We start from the raw sequence: 20,974 nt of genomic DNA, 5'->3' as shown, positions 1-20,974 counted from the left end.
CTATCCCGGTGCCCTTTCCCTCTCCCTTCACTCAGAATTAGATGTCCCCTTGAAAACAGAGGTTGTGAGACTTAATAGTCTGTAGAGCTGGAAATGACTTTAGAAATTATCTTTATCCACAGATCTTCATATAATTACATGTAGACACAGAGTGCTTTACCTAACTGGCTAGATAAATGGGGCAGAGAAGAGGCCCTTTCCAGTATTCAATCCTCTTTTCCCACCTAGACCTAGAGAAATTCTAAAATCAATCTGCAACGAGATTCTTAGAGCCACACAATCACTAAATTAACCAATTCTTCGTAAACATCACCTCCTAAATTGGCCCTTGGCTCTTCATTCCTGATACCAACATGGCGAATCGTGTTCTTTTCACCCCATGCCTTTGCTACTCCCATATTCTTCCTAAAGGTTTCTGCTCTCTCCTGACTCCAGTGCACCCTCTCAGGAACACCAGATAAATCCTCCTAACAACACATATTTCTCCATGGCTTTTCTGTGTCCTTGAAAAATAAAGCCCAAACCTCTCAACAGAACATTTAAGGGACTCCACAACTTGATCTTACCTACCTTTGCATAACCATGAACCAATAACCATTCAAACTAGTCTACCTTTTGTACTTCACTCTTGAGCACACCACACACAACTTCTCCTTTGTGTCTTTCTTCAAACTGTCATCCTGGAAATGCACCTTAATTTAATGGGCATACTATCATTCCCTCAAGCCCAAATACATCTTTCTCTTTCCCTATAAAGTCTTCTGTGTCTGGGCATGGCGGCTCACGCCTGGAATCCCAGCACTTTGGGAGGCTGAAGCGGGTGGATCACGAGGTCAGGAGTTTGAGACCAGCCTGGCCAACATAGTGAAAAACCTGTGTCTACTAAAAATACAAAAATTAGCCAGGCATATTGGCATGTGCCTGTAATCCCAACTACTCTGGAGGCTGAGGCAGGAGAATCTCTTGAACCCAGGAGGCAGAGGTAGCGGTGAGCCAAGATCGCTTCACTGCACTCCAGCCTGGGTGACAGAGAGACTCCATTTCAAAAAAAAAAAAAAAAAAAAAAAAAAATGTATTTCTTGACTACCACAAGACAATACTTTCTCTCTTCACTGAATCACAAAAGTACTTCTTGGCTGTAGTATTCATTGGGTACTTTGAGTAAGTATTCTCTACCTGTATTTGATATATAATTTATGTATTTTAGCTCTTGAATTAAATTAAACTCCTTGAAGGTAGGGATCTTATATTGCCAGTTTCCAGCAGTATTGCAGAGAGCAGCATTCAATGAGGAGCCAGCTTTAGATGCAACATCATAGGATTCAAAATCTTTGAATCCTCTGTTTCCAGATTATTGGAAATATTATTCTGCATATTCCAAAAATAATATTCTCCAATGTTTAGTGGCACTTTTATTGAGATGATATTTTTTGGGACATGATCTAAATGCAAAGTCAAGTATTTGGCTTTATACAGTAAAGTTCCGTCAAGAACCTTCTTAAAATGCAATCATTTTTCACTTCTTTCTTGTGTGTTAGATGAGAATTCTGTATGTCCAATGGGTTAAAGAGTGAGATTCTTAAGTGAATAACATCTCTAAAGACTGTTTAACATTAAAAAGAAATTGAACCCTGTTCACCAAATGTTCTTTTGTACAATATAATTAACAATTTTATTTTATCTCTATATAATTATCGCTATAAATAATCAATCTACTTTTCATTTGCTTCAACTCAAATTTTTACTTTGAATATTTCTTTCCCCATTGAGAATGTGCTTATAAGCATTGAGAGTGGAAATCCTATTGTAATTTTGAAATGTTTGCATCAATAATTTTTAGAAATGTGAATTAGCTATCAAGAAAAAACATGAAGTAGGATGATTTGTTATGTATTTTATAAATGAAGCACAAATTTGTGACAATTTTGAGATAAAGGTCAGTCAGATACATCTAAATGAAAGTAATCTATTTACACTGTTATAGTATATATATGTATACACACATAAATTAATATATATAAATCAATAAATTAACATGAATTAATAGAGCTAAGGAAAAGAAAGGCAGACATGTATCCCTTCAATAACTATAGTAATAGTTTAGCACAATTTCAAATAGTGAACCAAAAACTTTCACTCCTAAAGTTTGTTATATGAGTTAGCACATTATTATAATCAACACTTTGAGTCTTGCATAATGATAACACAAGGTATATGTAATTACATTACTAACAGGAAAAAAATGTTTAATCATTTTTAACTCGGGGCAGACAAATATCTACTTTTCTACTCAAAATGCATGATCAAGTAAATTGAGTTCATAAACATTTTTGAAAGGATAATAAAAAGTTTACCAGATGCATAATTTAAAACATAGAAGGGTCTTCCATTTCCAGTGCAAGTGCCAAAAAAGACAAATGGGGAAAGCTTTCTATGTTATACAAAACTATGTTCTTTCCGTATAATTTGTAATAATTTCTGAATTTTTCTTAAAAGTAAATAGAATAATTTACAAAATATATTTTAAAAACCTAAGTTATCTACTTTATGACTTTCTAATAATGCTAGATTTAATAATGTGGTTTCATTTTTCTCCTCAGTAATTATTACATCTAGCATTATATTTATTTAATTACTTTGTTCATTCTGTTTCCCCATTACCACCACTAGAATGTACCTCATCAGGGAAGGTAACTTAAGGTGACAGCTTAAAAAATGCTGATGCTTAAAAAAATACAAGGAGCTTACAAAGTGTCTTAACTATATCTTTAAACTCATACCTTTATGAGTTTAAAATCATAAAGGAAAATTATCAAATACCAGGCTTTAAAAACGTCTTTTATTTAAAGGAGTCTCATTCCACCATCTCCTTTTATAGATACAGAAATTAAGATGTTGAAAGATTAAGTGACATGTGAGGTCACAGAACTTTAGTACTAATGGGCACCTTAAACCTCATGTGGTCCAAATATTCAGGTGCTTAGGGCCACCCAGCCTATTGTTTAATGTCTGCAGTGATAAGGCTTTTGCTGCTTTATAATAGCAAAACATTTATTCTTTTACTTTTTTCTCATATGTAATTAAGATTTCTATACCTGTACATCAGTTATTTAGTCCTAGTTAAAACCTTTGTTTATACATAGTATGTCTAGACCAGGGTATATCATGAGAAGAAGCAGGAGGCAAAGAGATACTGGGGAAAGAATGGAGTAGGAGGACTGTTTAGGCCAGAACTTTCATTCTTAAAGGGCCACAAATTTAGACTTCCACACTACATAAAATTATACATACATACATACACATACCCACATATACACATATATAAAATATATATACACAAATATATACATATGTATACTATATATACACATATACATACACTAAATGTGTCATATAATACATTACATATGTATGTATTAAACAGAAGAGTATGTATTTATATGTTGTGTCTCATAGAATTATCAGTTAAGTAAAAACTGTTTAAATATGCCATAATCTTTTTCTAAAAAGTGTAGAGATTCAGGAGGTACATGTGCCGGTTTGTTACATGGACATATTATGTAATGGTGAAGTTTGGGCTTCTAGTGTACCCATCACCCAAATAGTGAACAGTGTATCCAGTATGTGACTTTTCAACTCTCCCTCTTTTGCAGTTTCCAGTGCCTGTTTCTCTCTGTATATTCCATCTGTATCTATTATTGATCTCCAACTCATGTGTGAGCACATGTGGTATCTGATTTTCTGTTTCAGAGTTATTTCACTTAGGATAGTGGACTCCAGCTCTATCCATGTTGCTGCAAAAGACATGATTTCATTCCTTTTGATGACTGCTTAGTATTCCATAGAGTACCTATACCAAATTTTTAAATCCAATCATATGTTGATAGACACTCAGGTTGATTCTATAACTTCACCATTGTGACTAGTCCTGTGATAAACGTATGAATGCAAGTATCTTTTTGATATAAAAAATTGTTTCCCTTTGGGTAGATATCCAGAAATTAGCTCTCTGGGTTGAAAGGTAATTCTATTTTTAGTTGTTTGAGGAATCTCATACTGTTTTCCAAGTATATATAAAGGCTATACCAATTTACATTCCTACCAACAGTGTATAAGCATTACTTTTTCTCCGCTTTCTCGCCATCTGTTATTTTTTGACTTTTTAATAATAATCATTCTGACTGGTGTAAGATGGTTTCTCATTGTGGTTATAATGACGTGGTTTTATGATGATTGATGGGTACCATAATCTTTTAAACTTCATGTTTTCTTCATTTATCTTCTACTATATAAGGAACTTCAAAAACAAAGCCATATTGTACTTATAGTATTCTCTGAATCTGTATCTAATCTCCCTTCCATATAATTGTTAATGTTTTCAGAGGGCATTCCATGTGACTCTCCAACCAAACAAGCCTAATTCTTCAGTTGTTTCAATATCCATCTAAATCCCGCTTTCTCCTAAATATTAAACTTATTGAAAGCCAACATAAAAATGTAGTTTCCAGGATTAAATACATTAATCTAGATGGGATCTTCATAGGAAAAAATAGCATGGGTCTATTCCCCGATCTAGTCAAGAAAGTACATTTCTCTCAGTGCAACCTATAATTCTATTTGCTTTTTCATTGGCCGTATCATATTTGACTCATATTGAAATTAATGTAAGACAATTCTTACTCATTTTCTCTGTGCTACTGCGAAGCCAAGTTTCTGTAATTTTATATTTCTGCAGTTTAATTTTTCTTTTGGGGGGGAAGTTCCTCAAATGAGTAACTGCTTTATAGTTTCCTTTTAAATACTGTTATGTTCATAGAAGATATATATTCTGAAAGTTAAACGTAAACATTTAATTTAGGGCAAAAAATATAATTTTTGAGACATGCATCCTACCTATAAAAACCTGGTGGCGCCTGCTTCACCAGAAAGCTTTTCTCCATGTCTTGGAGAATGTCATTCAGCATCCGGATGCGGCTGGATGCTCTCTCCTTGGGATCATTAGCAGGTCGCATCTCATCAGACTGAAAAAGTTCAGCACTCTCCCGCAGGCGTGACGCCATGGCTAACAGTTGATGAGTGTTGGGTTGATCACCTGGAGAAGATAAATGAGCCCATCTCAGAAGAGACATTCTCACGGGAGCAAATTAAGCATTTTCCCATCAGGACTCTAAGTGATAAACCAGACAGACCACTGAAGAAGGAAGAGGAAATTGTCATTGACAGTTCTCTCTCTCTCTCTCTTTTTTTTTTTTTTTTGTCACTTGACAAAAGCAAGGGTATATGTATTTGAACCTTACCTGTGCAAGGAAAAAGATTCAGTATCAAGTAAACTTTGAGAATATATTTATTTTGCCCAAAGCATTCTGTCTAAACTTGTTTTTATATTCTACTAAACTAAGTTTATAACTGCTCATAATAATAACAATGGTAAATATGTACAGTACTGATTGTTGAAGGATTGCTATATTCCAGGCACTATGTCTTTAATACTGACGAAAACTTGCTTGTCACATTTCATAAAAGATGAGAACTAAGTAAGGTCAGAAAATTGTCATAGGTTATCAAGCAAGTAAATAACAGGACAGAATTAGAAGTTTGATCTTTCTGGCTCAAAAATTTATGTTCACCAGAGAGTAAACTGTATTTCAGGGAAGAAAATAAAAATTGAATTGTGATCTTTTCTCTTGAGAACCTGAGATATGTTACTATATGTTGTCATGTGTATATTGGGTTCTTTTTCTTTTTTCGTTAGAAATGTCCTGAAATGTGAGGTTGAAATATATCTTTGACCTAAGAATACACTAAAAACTATTTTATGTAGTGTTTGCATTGTTTTGTTTTACTTTGGAGGTTTGTGTTTGTTTTTGTTTCTTTTCCAATTGTTAGCGTAACTTACTAAAAGTCATTCTGAAAAGAATGGTGGTAGCAAAGGTCCACAGGACATACCTTTGACAAAGAGAAAGGCAACACTAGTATAGTTGTCCACTGAACTCTAGAGGCAGTCCATTTGAGTTTAAATCTCTGCTCTACCACTTAGTATCTATGTGATATTGGTAAAGTTATTGAGCCTCAGTGCCCTCATCTATAAAACGAATATAATAATTGTACCTGCTTCATGTAGTAATGCAATAATAATGTTATAATAGTACCTGCTTCATAGATTTATTTATAGAGGATTAAATGATTAATACTTGTTCAGTATTTCCCTATGGGTAAGCACTTCTCAGCTGATGTGATTCAAGACTTTCTTTAAAAATCATTCTCTCACCATGTCATGAAAGGGGCATTTCCTCGCATCTTCTTCTAGGTATCTCACCATTAGAATCAGCATTTAAGTGAGACAACAATTACTGGTATCATTCTCAGGAGACTAGGTACAACTGACTTCAACAAGACTGGCACATCACTACAGAGGATCACTTCAAGTCAAGGTAATGAAGGAAGGTAGAGCTGGATACCTTAATTGGCAGTTTGAAAGGCTGACATTGAGACAGAGAGATGGTGTGATGAATGGAGGCCTCCTGAGGCCTTCACTAGGAGAAGTCCTGGGCAAAAGGGAAACATCACAAAAGGACTCTCTTAAGTAAAATCCAAGGGTTACCAGTTCCCATTATACTTGGTTCTTATGAAAATGCAGATTCCCAGAACTATTGATTCTTTCTAGGGGCGGAGCCAAGAATCTTGATTTCAATATGCTACTCAGATTATTCTATACATATTTAAGAAAAATTACAGAGAGGTGATATGCTAAGAAAAGGAAAACTAGGTTATATGTATAGCTGATACATTAAATGTTTGTCATAGAACTACCAACTTCTAAAATAATGATAACTTTTTATTCTCACCTTCCTTTGATGGAGACTGTTTTACATTTCAATGTCTTTAGTGCCCAGCATGGTGTTGAAATTCAATAATTGTTTACTAAATAGCAAAGTAGGTTCAATAAAGTATGTTTAGAAAAAAAATCTGATAACAAATAAAAGCATGTAAAGAGACAAGTAGTTTTATAAGGGCTACAAAGAGATTCACAGGTAGGATTACATGAAATGTTCTTAGAGAACATAGTCATTTTTGCTAATTTTCAATATTCCACAATCTAGTTAAAAATTGTGGTAGAAGGAGAAATAATGCTTGAGGCTAATATGCAGCTCCCTGTTCACTGAAATTAACAATAAGAATAAAATCAATTGTAGGAGTTCACAAGGTTTTGGCATTTGATGTTTCCAAAGTGCATTTCACATTCATTAATTATCTCATTTGATTTCACAACAAAATGAGGTTGCAAGAATGGGTATTTTAGGTCATCTGGAAAATCTAGCCCCTGAATAACTTACTCAATGCCATTTTATGAAAATAGTTTATCCTAAACTTTGATGGTTCAGCAAAGTTAATGCATAGATAACTTCCAGGGAGTCTCTCTGCACAAGGAAAGAATAAGATGGATACAGCACATTTAGATTATGCTAGGAAGACTGAACAACAGAAAAAACAAGTTCGACATCCTTGAGAGTCTTCCATTTAAGAAAGAAAAATCTGTTCTGATCTAACGTACATTACAGAATCGAACACATTACTACTGAATCAAGTGAGACAAATTGTACCATTCTACCTTATTTAGCTTTAAATGAATTTACCTTTCATGGTAGTACGGACGTAGAGAACTGACAGTTTTAGGAACTGACTAGCTCCAGAAAGGACCCTGATAGTGGAAACTAGCCACTCACAACACATCGTACGCATTACTTCAAGGGTATGAGGTTACAAATTGAAAAGTAGCTCTATCTTCAATGTTCACTCAATCATTTTGATATATAAATGATGCTCCAAAGATTTCTAGTAGCCATTTCTGTGCCAATTAGAGCTTGCTTGTTCTTTTAAATCAGACCAGAAAGAAATGTTACCTTTCCTACTTAAGCTTTTGTGACTTCAAATGATTGGTCTTTTATGCTCCTTGGGATCCCTACTAGAATATCGGTTCTATTAAGGAAAAGGTTTGTGTCTTTTATTCACTGCCATTTCCCTGGCACCTAAAAGTGACAGTTTTACCATTTAATCAATAAATAATTAACTTACATACTTTTATCATAGCAGCTGCAATATTTTGATCCTTATCTGCCCTCTCTACTCTTTCTGACTGGAAAGAACCCTATATAATCAGAAAATACATTTTATTTCTCTTTGTATCCCCAGATTGTAGCACAATATCTGTTTTATGGTAGTCATTTATTAACACATTTGTTGAGTGAATGGTGAATGATGAGATGTCTTTTTTGAAATGTATTATTATATTAAACCATGTCTACAAAATCATTCAGGGAGATGTTTGGTGCATAATAAGCATCAACAAATGCTATTTCCTTTATTTTCTTACTAAAAATCCATTATAATTGCAAAATAAAAGAAAAATATTGTTTCCCAGCTTTTGGTCGTGTGCCCTTTCCACGCCCGCCGGAGAGGAGGAACCGGCGCTCATGGGGATGCAAGGAGAGAAGGGGAGCAAAGGGAGAGAAGAGGCCGCGGGAAGAGAGGTGGTGCGAGACCCGCGGAGGCGCCGGCCAAGGAAGGGCGCATGGAGCGGCGGGCTGCGCGACCGGCCGGGTGCTGGCCATTCAGCACCGAAAGCGGAGGCCGAAAAGAGAGAAACATCCGAAAAAGCCGGAGCCGCAACAGAAAGCTCCTTTAGTTCCTCCTCCTCCACCACCACCGCCACCACCGCCACCTTTGCCAGACCCCACACCCCCGGAGCCAGAGGAGGAGATCCTGGGATCAGATGATGAGGAACAAGAGGACCCTGCGGACTACTGCAAAGGTGGCTATCATCCAGTGAAAATTGGAGACCTCTTCAATGGCCGGTATCATGTTATTAGAAAGCTTGGATGGGGCCACTTCTCTACTGTCTGGCTGTGCTGGGATATGCAGGGGAAAAGATTTGTTGCAATGAAAGTTGTAAAAAGTGCCCAGCATTATACGGAGACAGCCTTGGATGAAATAAAATTGCTCAAATGTGTTCGAGAAAGTGATCCCAGTGACCCAAACAAAGACATGGTGGTTCAGCTCATTGACGACTTCAAGATTTCAGGCATGAATGGGATACATGTCTGTATGGTCTTCGAAGTGCTTGGCCACCATCTCCTCAAGTGGATCATCAAATCCAACTATCAAGGCCTCCCAGTACGTTGTGTGAAGAGTATCATTCGACAGGTCCTTCAAGGGTTAGATTATCTACACAGTAAGTGCAAGATCATTCATACTGACATAAAGCCGGAAAACATCTTGATGTGTGTGGATGATGCATATGTGAGAAGAATGGCAACTGAGGCCACTGAGTGGCAGAAAGCAGGTGCTCCTCCTCCTTCAGGGTCTGCAGTGAGTACGGCTCCACAGCAGAAACCTATAGGAAAAATATCTAAAAACAAAAAGAAAAAACTGAAGAAGAAACAGAAGAGGCAGGCTGAGTTATTAGAGAAACGCCTGCAGGAGATAGAAGAACTGGAGCGAGAAGCTGAAAGGAAAATAATAGAAGAAAACATCACCTCAGCTGCGCCTTCCAATGACCAGGATGGCGAATACTGCCCAGAGGTGAAACTAAAAACAACAGGATTAGAGGAGGCGGCCGAGACAGAGACTGCAAAGGACAATGGTGAAGCTGAGGACCAGGAAGAGAAAGAAGATGCTGAGAAAGAAAACATTGAAAAAGATGAAGATGATGTAGATCAGGAACTTGTGAACATAGACCCTACGTGGATAGAATCACCTAAAACCAATGGCCATATTGAGAATGGCCCATTCTCACTGGAGCAGCAACTGGACGATGAAGAGGATGATGAACAAGACTGCCCAAATCCTGAGGAATATAATCTTGATGAGCCAAATGCAGAAAGTGATTACACATATAGCAGCTCCTATGAACAATTCAACGGTGAATTGCCAAATGGACGACATAAAATTCCCGAGTCACAGTTCCCAGAGTTTTCCACCTCGTTGTTCTCTGGATCCTTAGAACCTGTGGCCTGCGGCTCTGTGCTTTCTGAGGGATCACCACTTACTGAGCAAGAGGAGAGCAGTCCATCCCATGACAGAAGCAGGATGGTTTCAGCCTCCAGTACTGGGGATTTGCCAAAAGCAAAAACCCGGGCGGCTGACTTGTTGGTGAATCCCCTGGATCCACGGAATGCAGATAAAATTAGAGTAAAAATTGCTGACCTGGGAAACGCTTGTTGGGTGCATAAACACTTCACGGAAGACATCCAGACGCGTCAGTACCGCTCCATAGAGGTTTTAATAGGAGCGGGGTACAGCACCCCTGCGGACATCTGGAGCACGGCGTGTATGGAGAACTGCGACACATCACCAAGCTGAAGCCCTGGAGCCTCTTTGATGTACTTGTGGAAAAGTATGGCTGGCCCCATGAAGATGCTGCACAGTTTACAGATTTCCTGATCCCGATGTTAGAAATGGTTCCAGAAAAACGAGCCTCAGCTGGCGAATGCCTTCGGCATCCTTGGTTGAATTCTTAGCAAATTCTACCAATATTGCATTCTGAGCTAGCAAATGTTCCCAGTACATTGGACCTAAACGGTGACTCTCATTCTTTAACAGGATTACAAGTGAGCTGGCTTCATCCTCAGACCTTTATTTTGCTTTGAGGTACTATTGTTTGACATTTTGCTTTTTGTGCACTGTGATCCTGGGGGAAGGGTAGTCTTTTGTCTTCAGCTAAGTAGTTTACTGACCATTTTCTTCTGGAAACAATAACATGTCTCTCAGCATCAAAAAAAAAAAAAAAAGAAAAAAAAGAAAAATATTTAAAAGAAAAGAGGCTAGTGTAATGATAAGTTAAATTAAACTAAATTGAAATAAAATATGCCCTACAAAAACTCCATAAAAACTACGATTATATAAAACTCTACTTAATGCATGGTGAATTTCAGAGAAAAGAGGACAAACTGAGGCTGTTCACAGTTCAAGTTTAAAAAATAATAAGTACATTTGAACAAAGAAAATTAACAGGAAACTAGATATTTCTCTCAGAGATGATTAATACAATTATGTTTAAAATTATATACATGGAGTTTACAGACCAAGGACTTGATATTCAAAAGATAGATTACAGTCTGGTTTACTTAATTGCTATCAGTGTGGTCATGAATAAATTCCTTACCACTACTGTCCTTTAGGTTCCTTGGAGAAATAATCATGTAAGTTTCTAAGTGTATGAATCACTATTTATGCAAGTTTGTGTTATTAGAGCACACAAATTAAACACAAGTTACTACAAACCCATTTTTTTAAGTTATGGAAAAAGTACTGTAACAGCTTTACTGATTTTTTTTTTTTTCCTCAGAGATGTTACTCTTTATCACTTCTTCAACCTGTGCCCCCCCAACCCAATGTATCATATTCCATATTACTTCTTATATAGACTTTAATAAGGATTTCTAATTTTATTTTGCTGTGCTTATAAATTGAGTGCCATTTTTCCCCATGGGCTGCTATCTCAAACTTCTGAAGAACAAAGAAAGAAATAATATAAAGGATAAAGGAATTAAACAGTGAACTTTAAAAAGTGATTCTTTTACATCATTGCTCCTGGTGAAAAGCAAACCATTAATAAATTTTTATAGTATGGTAGAACATGCTGATTTATTGCAAATATTAAAAATCAAGCTTAATATAATACAATGTAGTTGACTATCTGCTGAAACTATCTTGATATTATTTGAGACAACTGCAATGAACTTGCAAATTTCAAACAAAAATAGTTTGCATTTGTTCTGTTTTCCCTCATCTCAAAGTAAAATACCTGTGTTCAGTAGGTATTTACTGAGTCCTATTTTGTATGTTATTCTGAAAGTATTGAGAAAGAAGCAAAGATATGTAAGATTAAATTTTTAATCTTAATAAATTCCTGATCTAGGTAGAAATGCATCTAATTATACAATAAGTGTCACATGAAATAAATACACATGAGGATGACTGAAGAGCTCGTTGTGTATAAGAATGATCTGACAAGTGTCCAGGGAAGAAGTAAACCTTGAGAGATAGATCATGAAACTGCCTGAAAATCCAGGACATCTTAAATGAACTCTTGAAAATTATGGAATGTTATCTATATTAAAGCAGCTGAGGGAGAGTGTTCCATTTTTAAAAAATATTAATGTCTTTCCATCCTCATCCCTTAGTCCTCACTATTCTAGAGGATGAATCTACCTCTAACCCAAATCCTCCCATTTTTCTGGCTTGTTATGGAAAGAATGGAGCTGGATATTGTAAGAAGTATTAATATTAATTAAAGAGGAAGAAAGAGGGAAGGAGAGAGAGAGGGAGGCAGGGAGAGAAGAAGAGAGAGAGAAATGTTAGTCAATAGATACCAAAATAGATAGTGAGATCTAGGCCAGTCAATTCAGGAAAGACTCTAAGATGTTCTGGGGAAAATAAATGCCTTCTACTCAGGGAATCTTTTGCCTTCTAGCCAACCATCATCCTGCAGCATCCTGCCCTCAAGACAGTTCATGAGGCAGTGTGGTGTAGCAGAGAGGCTGAGGGGATTTGGAATCTGATAGACCTAGATTCAAGCCCCAATTCTCCCACTAATTATACATCTGGTTAAGACACAAACTCCTCTGAGGCTCAGTGTCTTAATCTCTAAATTGGACTTAATCCTCAGCTCAGCTCATTGAGCTAGAGTAAGTTAAAATATTATAACAAATGCAAGGAACTTAACACACTATCTGGAGCTTCGTGGAGTAGCCTCTAAAGTGAGAAACTTCTTCCCAGAAATCTTATTCCTTCTGAGGACCCTTGATACAGTATCCTAAAACACCTTCCAACAGCATGTCACAAGCTCAAAGTCATTTCATAATGGCTTATCCACTATCCACTTAAAGCTTCTAAGACTTCTGGGTTAGGCCATTAACGACAGTAATGACTGTATCCACTGAATTTACACATGCTGCTACCTGCCAGAACCTGGGATCAGCACAAACCACATTTTACCTGAGGTAGTCAATAGCTTGATGCATGCTATGGATAAGTTCGTTCTCTCCAAAACTCATGTTGAAAATTAATTGTCAGTGTAACGGCACTGGAAGGTGGAGCCTTTGAGAGGTGATTAGGCTTTGGGGGCTCGACTCTCATGGGTGGGTTTAATGCCTTTAGAAAGTGGCTTTCAGGAGTGGGTTCTCTCTCTTTGTTTTCCCCTCTTCTGCCATGTGAGAAACAGTGTTCCCCTCCTCCAAAGGATATAGCCTTCTTACAAGAAGAAACTGGGCCCTTACCAGGCACTGAACCTGCCAGCTCCTTGATCTTAGATTTCCAAACCTCCAAAATGGTGAGAAATAAATTTTTGTTCTTTATAAATTACCCAGTTTTGGGTATTCTGTTATTAGCAACACAAAATGAACTAAGACAATTAGTTTCAACTTAGCATAAACTCCTGGGCATTTACTTTGTTCCCCAACCTCCTGGAAAAATTTAAAACTTTCCCTTCCCTCCTCCTCCCCTCCCCGCTCCTCTCCTTCCCCTCTCCCTCTGTCCCCCTCCCCTCTCCCTCCGTCCCCCTCCCCCTCCCCATCCACCCCCTCCCCTCTCCCTCCCTCCTCCTCTCCCCCTCTACCCCTCCCCTCCCCTTCCCTTTCTTTCTTGACCGGTCTGGCTCTGTTTCCCAGTCTGGAGTACAGTAGTACAATCACAGCTCACTGCAGCATCGATCTCCTGAGCTCAAGAGATCCTTCTACCTCAACCTTCCAAGTATCTACAGCCAAAGGCTTGCACAACCATGTCCAGCTAATTTTTAAAGTTTTCTTTCAGAGATGGAGTCTTACTCTTTTGTCCAGGTTCACCTTGAACTCCTAGCCTCAAGTGATCCTCCTGTCTTAGCCTCCTATAGTGATGGGGTTACAGATATGAGCCACCATGCCCAGCCTATAATTTTCCTGTTCTAAAGAGTGATTTTACTGCTTATTATTATGATCTCTTTGGACTTTCATACTCCAACAAGTTTTAAATTTTAGTTTACTTCAATTTTTCGGTTGTTGTTTTTTTTTTTTTTTTTTTTTTTGGCTGTATTTTTAAAGGTGTACTCAATTTTATTTTAAATTAAAAGTGAAATGTACTGGTCATCCTCTAAAACAACATTTTTGTATCAAACAAATGTAGCCTTTTTCTTTAATAGTATTTCCCAGAACCTATTATCCTGTGGATGAGCTTACCACAGTTTTAAAGGTGCTAACAATTGCACAATCATAGCTTAGACTTCACTGACTTGTAGTGACAAGAGAAAGTATGATTTATGTTCTGCATAATACAGTGGTTAAAAGAGTAGAAGATTATTTGGGGGGAAAATGTATGTTACCTAATGTCATCTTAAAAATATCTTGTGGTATCACTAAAGAAAAGAAAAGAAATTGCCAATATGATTTCAGCCAGAGTCAACGCAGTCCTTTTTATCATACATTTTCTATTCTTCATGCTGCTTTTTTTAGTATGAATCACAATGAATCATCTCAGCTGGTGATTTAAAGATGTTAAACAAACAACTCAGGTAGTGAAAAAATGTGAGAGCGATTGCACTATTGATACTCAAATAATCTAACATAGATTTTATAATGAATAGATAAAAAGATATTATTTAAGGGTGAAATATGCCAGAAAATAATGGGTAATTATAGCTAAACTGAGTAAAACAGAAATCTTATTGCAAAGATGCCAAAGTGATAGGTTTAGAAGGATTAGACTGGTTACTTTAAAACAAAATAAGCAACATATTCCTGCATTCTAAAGATTATCCAATAATCCAGGCAGCCAATGCAGATGCAAATCTAGCAAGACTTTCAACTCATTGCATGCAGTGGGTTCCCTAAATTGTCTGTCCATTTGTTGCAGAAATATTACCATGGGCTCTTTTGTGACCTATGTTGTCAGTGTATTATATTTGTGACTACATGATCTGGCTACCGGCTGCTTGGGAAATATGAGCAAAAACATTCCTGAATGAATTAAATTTAGGTGGAGTTTATTCCTATCATTCTCCTGAGGCAGAAAGTTGAAATTGCGTATTTAATATCACATGTGAGTCTAATTGTATATTGGCTACAACAGGAAACTGAAAAAGAAAAAAAGGCTTAAATAAAATTAATCAACATCAAGGCAAGGGTACTTTATGTTCTGTTACAAGCCAAGATTAAAAGTATCTTTACACAAACAAAGAAACCAACAAACATTTTAAAAAGTCTGCCAGTGAGGCAACACTCATAGCATAATGGATTATGGCACTATTCTGTCATGGGCACAGGTTTTATCCTAAAAATACACCTTAGGAAAAAAAAAGGTTACAATAGAATAGGCCATTACTATGATGGGAGAATTGGAAAAATAAGTTATTCATCAATTTCAATCAATGTAGTGTCACATATAAAATGTAGGTAACTCAGAAGAAAACTTCAAAGGAATTTGGATGAAGTACTCAGATTGGAGAAGGAAATGATGATCACAATGGGAAGCCATGTGAATAGCAACAAATTGTGAGACAGAAGATAAACAAAAGGAAAAAAGGAACAACATGCTTATGATAATAATTAAGGGACATTAGGTGATAATAAATATGAGTTCAAAGAGAAATGGTGAGAAAGAAAAACTAGTTTTGAAGACATACTCTGACAATGGGGAGACAATCAGACTTAAAGAGCCAGTTGCCTCAAATACTTTTTTGAACTAAGTGTGGATTACCAAATCAGTATGCCAACTATTTCCATAGCATTTACATTGCATTAGATATTATAAGTAATCTAGACATGATCTGAAGTGTGTTAGAGGATGTGCACAGGTCATATGCAAATCCTACACCATTGTTTATTAAGAACTTGAGCATTCATGGATTTTGGCATTTGAGAGAATTCCTGGAACCATCTATATAAAAATGTAATGGGGATTGAGACTAAATGTAGTTTTAGGCACTTGCCTCCAGTAGATGGCTAACCTTTTATTAAATTTCTCTATTTATTTGAGCAAACAAGATAAGATACTTTTCATTTAATGTTTTAGAGTTGAAGTCCTTGTCAAATGAAAAAGTTAAGCTTTAGAAATGCCAGCTCAGGTCAAACTGCTAGAAATCTAACATGATGCAGAATTCCCATGAGAACAAAATCTTTTATTGGAACTGTCTGGATTTTAGTCAGGCTGCCTTGGACTTCTGAGGGAGGGGACAGGATTGAGGACCCAGTGTACTTCACTATCTACTGGACAGTCCAGAGCTGGAATTGATAGTAATTAAATCAAAATTGAAATAGAATCATGCAATCTATATAGTGTATAACTTAATTTTGCTGGTTGGGAAACTCACTTTTTATTTTCAGAAAGAGAAAACATATGCGATAGATCTCAATCACTTGCAACTGTTAAAAAAAAAAACAAAAAAAAAGTAACACTTAAAAATTGAAACTACAAATCTAACAGGACACAGAATGCTTTCCTTAGTGTGATCATCACCTTGAAATACTATCCTTTCTTCAAAAATGAAGTGATTGACGCTAATGAATTATCAGAGTTAATAAAAAAAAGAAAAAAGTCAGACCAAATTCTCATTGTCAGTTATTCAAATAACAGGAGGAAATGCTGCCAGCAACTATTTTACATTTAGTGAGATAATCAGGAGGTGGCAATAAGCCACAGAGTTCAAAATTATGTTTCCTGCTGAGTCTGGCTTGCACTAAATAAATGCGTACATAGCTAGATCAAATGAAAATGACTTTTACTTTATTTAGCCATATGAAGTCTTTATGATAATGCCATTTAAGAAATCTGATGAAGAAAAATAGCATATATTAAGCAAGAAACATCAGAATTACACAGACATTAATTGTTTTAAAGTGCTGTTTTAGACATTAAGAAGTGGATAAGGTGAGAAACAGCAAATTTAGTAAGATTATTATGCACTTACTCTTTAGTCTGCTCTAAGGTTCAAGGGTAGGGTTGTATTTTGTTTGTTTTTGATACCTTCCTCTGTCCCTGCAAAGTAGTATCATTGCATTCTAAATGCAATTTTTGGACATATAGTTAGCAACTGTAGATTGAAAATACTTGTGAAAAAAATGGTTTATGTACTGTCATATGCAGACTGTTTTTTCTTGTCATTATTTCCTAAGCAATTCAGTATAACAACTATTTCCATAGCATTTACATTGAATTAGATATTATAAGTAATCTAGAGATGATCTAAAGTGTGTTAGAGGATGTGCACAGGTTATATGCAAATACTACACCATTTTACATGAAGAACTTGAACATTTATGGATTTTGGTATTTGAGAACCAATTCTCCATGGATACCAGAGGAAAATTGGATTTATTTTTTGTCACAAGTATTGATTCATCTGAAGTATATCAACTATCTTATCCATCACTATTTATACTATATCTCCATATATCACAAATAAATATTCATTCTCCATTATGTGCTTGGCATTGACCAAATATTAAGAGCCAAGGTCACTCAGTCAAAATGAGCTTTCAAGAACCATCCAATAAATCAACCCAAACAAATTATTCGCTGGTAAATTATCCTTCTTTCTGGTGGTTGTGAGAATGGTTGAGAATGGTCTGCTGCTACTGTAAACTAGTGTAATAAATAAGCAAGATGGCCGGTTGTCAAGTGGTAAAAATTACACCACTGAAAATGCAATTGGGTTTCAGAGACCTTCGTATTTATACTGTTTGCAGTAAGGAGAAACAGTATTTTATAGTTCAGCCTTGAAGGTCACTTTTTTTTTTCACTGTAATTGAGAATTTAAGAGTAATCACTGTGAACTCTCATAAAAATAAGAAAAATATCAACAATTTAAGCTTGTATTAAGCAGGAAAATTCTATGTTTCATTTAACACAGTACAAGAGTTCTGTTTAGCTAATGAACTTATCTAGCATTGTAGCTAAAATTAAAACTGCAATATTTATTTAGGTGTTGATAAGTGGTTTCCATTATTCACACATTAGACCTTTACTGTATTCCATTTTTAGAAGTAAGTTATAACTAAAATAGAACTGATGCCTACAATTTAGCAAATATTTGAATAATCTTTGACCATGATTATTTTAAGTCACAAAAAGTAAAATACAAAAATGCGTAGTTTACAGGTGTAAATTTATATTAATTTTATCGAACACACAGGACATGGTAAAATAATTTTTTGGCCTATTTTGTTTGGTTACATTTTGTTTTGCTTTGCTTTGATTTTTCTAACATGGACACATCTCAAGTCTGGCCTCATCTTTCTGAGTGAAAGTGACAGGAAGACCCAAAGAATTTCACATCCAAAAAAAACTAAGCACATACAACAACCAACAACCAAAGAAAACATTCTTCATCTTTTGCAGAAGTCTGATATAACTGTAAGAAGCCAAAGTACTCCGGATCATCCATTTGAGAACCTTGGATTTTAGGGACAGATTCATCTAGATATAGTGGTGTCTGGCTTGGAGTGAAAGTCTCCATAGAATCGTTGTTGTTCTGTTTTGTTTTGTTCCTCCTGTGATGACATACACTTAGATATAACTATTAAAGAAAGAGTTATTAATTTCCCTGGCCTATTCTGAGAATATTTTCTTTCCCTTCTTGCTTTAATCGAAATCTGGTTCTCCCATAATGATATCACTTGCATTTTAGCTCTCGTAGGCAGCAGTGCTCTTTCACCCTGTGCTTTTGAACCACCAACCCTAGAAGAATAATATAAGGTGTTTCTAGATCACTACTCATTCTTTGAAGATTTTTATCTCCTGACTCATCATCACTCACTCTTATACAACTTTTAATTATTTGCAATTTCAATATCCACATAGAGATACTCTCTTTTCTTTAGCCTGTTTTCTTCTAGCAACCACGTACCACACTCTCATGGTCATACACTGGCCTGGACACTGTCCTTACCAGTGTCTGCACTCTATGACCTCATTTTCACAAATCCAACTTGCTGACTACCACCTCCTGCCTCGTCAGCTCACGTGTTGTCAATTCTTCAGTCTCATCGTGACATGAAGTCTGTTGGTCCTACCTCCTTTTCACTAGCCTTCACTCCCTTCGTAACCTCACTTTATTCCAACCCCAGTTACAACACTTTAGTCCACCATAATGCATTCATTACATACATCCTTTATGTACATCCAGTTTTCTTCATCCTATGCAGTTCATTGTCCTTCTCACAGAAAAGGTCTAGCCCTGGTTAAACACAACTCTGCCTGTTCTATGCCTGTAATAGGGTTTAGGACACCCTACCCTAAAATATGGCACCTTGCAATTGAGGAAGCAATAGAAGCAAGATGCTGTCTTTGACCTTCTCCTGGCCCTCTCCCCTGAAGCAGGCCATAAAAGAATTATCTGGGCCGGTCATGGTGGCTCATGCCTGTAATCCCAGTACTTTGGGAGGCCAAGGCAGGTGGATTACCTAAGATCAGGAGTTCAAGGAGAGCCTGGCCAACATGGTGAAACCCCATCTCTACTAAAAATATAAAAATTAGCCAGGTGTGGTGGTGCATGCCTGTAATTCCAGTTACTTGGGAGGCTGAGGCAGGAGAATCACTTGAACTCAGGAGGCAGAGGTTGCAGTGAGCTGAGATTGCGCCGCAACACTGCACTACAGCCTGGGCAACGAGAACGAAACTCTGTCTGAAAAAAAAAAAAAAAAAAAAAAAGATTTGTCTGACCTTCCTCTGAAGTAAGACAAAACTTTTATTCCAGAGACACCCTCCCTACACCTGGAGAAAAGAAACATACTTGTCCTCAAAGAGATAGAGACACTGAGAATAATCTGAACAGAAATCTTATTAAATTCCCCCAACTTATTACAATTAGATCATATCTTTTTTTCTTCTAATCATACTTCTGAACTCTTCATCAAACTTAGCATAAAAGTACACACATTTCCCTCTTTCTTTGGGTCTTTGTTTCTGAAGGCTCCTGTGTCATGCAAAACTGACGTAAATTCGCATGCCTTTCTCTTGTGTGAGAGGAAAATAAATCTCAGGACATTCAAATCACTAAGCCAAAGGGGAAAGGCAAGCTGAGAACTGTGTCAGGCAAACCTGCCTCCCATTCTATTCCTACATATGTATCTATAAAGACCGGAAAAAAGCTACATGCCTCCCTTACAAGGAAATTCCTTGTGGACAAAGGAGAGACAGAACTTAGTCATCCCTCTGCTCACATGAGACAAATGCGTATCTGATCGCTGCCCTTGCCCTACTTTTTCACTAAACCAGACTAAGGCATAAGTGATTATTCCTGTAAATTGTTTATTGAGTGAAAGGTTAATCAGAAACTAAAAAGATTGTAACTTTTTGTGTCTTCTCTACCTATGACCTGGAAGTCCCCTCCCTCCTTCAAGTGGTCCCGCCTTTCTGTAACAAACCAATGTACGTATATTACATACATAAATTGATGTCTGAGTCTGTGTCATGGGTGCATCATTAATGTTGAAAAAATAAACTTTCTAAGTGGACTGAGACCTATCTTAGATATTTTGAGTTCACACTTGTTAATGTGTCTTTTGTTATAGGCATCTCAACCATCAACCTAGTGATAAGTGAGGAAAGAAATTTTTTCTCCTCTATATTTGCATGCCCCTCTGAAGGCTGGAAAAAATCCAAAATTATGCTGAATTATCTAATTTATAATATGTATCTCTTCTAGGCTCTTAATGCTGCCCCCAAAAGCTTATATTTTCATCATTTTTCACTTTCTTACCCTCCTAAAAAAAAACAGTTATTTTATGCTTTTCTAATCTAAAGAAACTTGCCAAGGAACCCCAACACCAAGGTTACCCATCTGCTGTGTATTCTGCCTCCCTTCACATTTTCACGGATGGACTACTGTGTTCCTGCTTTGGTCGAATGTTATGTCCCCCCAAAATTCATATATTTAAATCTAACTCCTGAAATGATGGTATTAGGAGGTGGAATCTTTTAGAATTGATTAGTTCGTGAGGCCAGA

General features: G+C 36.5%; 2 protein-coding genes across 4 annotated transcripts in view; one reads left to right on the top strand and one right to left on the bottom strand.

The window, feature by feature from the left end:
• The window catches only part of NAALADL2 (N-acetylated alpha-linked acidic dipeptidase like 2), a 967,958-nt gene that overhangs the window by 42,308 nt on the left and 904,676 nt on the right, over positions 1-20,974 (bottom strand). For all 3 annotated transcript variants that reach the window (XM_033211735.1, XM_033211737.1, XM_033211736.1), the window contains one exon: positions 4,894-5,092. In XM_033211735.1, coding sequence (XP_033067626.1) covers positions 4,894-5,092 — 199 coding nt within the window. The remainder of the gene's footprint in view (positions 1-4,893; positions 5,093-20,974) is intronic.
• Positions 8,555-10,765, top strand: LOC117083749 (SRSF protein kinase 2-like). Its single transcript, XM_033211738.1, is given in 3 exon segments — positions 8,555-8,651; positions 8,654-10,327; positions 10,330-10,765. Coding segments are annotated over 3 exon segments (1,944 nt in total). The 5' UTR covers positions 8,555-8,569; the 3' UTR covers positions 10,518-10,765.

The sequence above is a fragment of the Trachypithecus francoisi genome, unplaced genomic scaffold (assembly GCF_009764315.1).
Source record: "Trachypithecus francoisi isolate TF-2019V2 unplaced genomic scaffold, Tfra_2.0 Lachesis_group0, whole genome shotgun sequence".
Classification (NCBI taxonomy): domain Eukaryota; kingdom Metazoa; phylum Chordata; class Mammalia; order Primates; family Cercopithecidae; genus Trachypithecus; species Trachypithecus francoisi.
The sequence above is the reverse complement of the archived record's forward strand: the minus strand, read 5'-3'. Positions and strand labels throughout refer to the sequence as shown.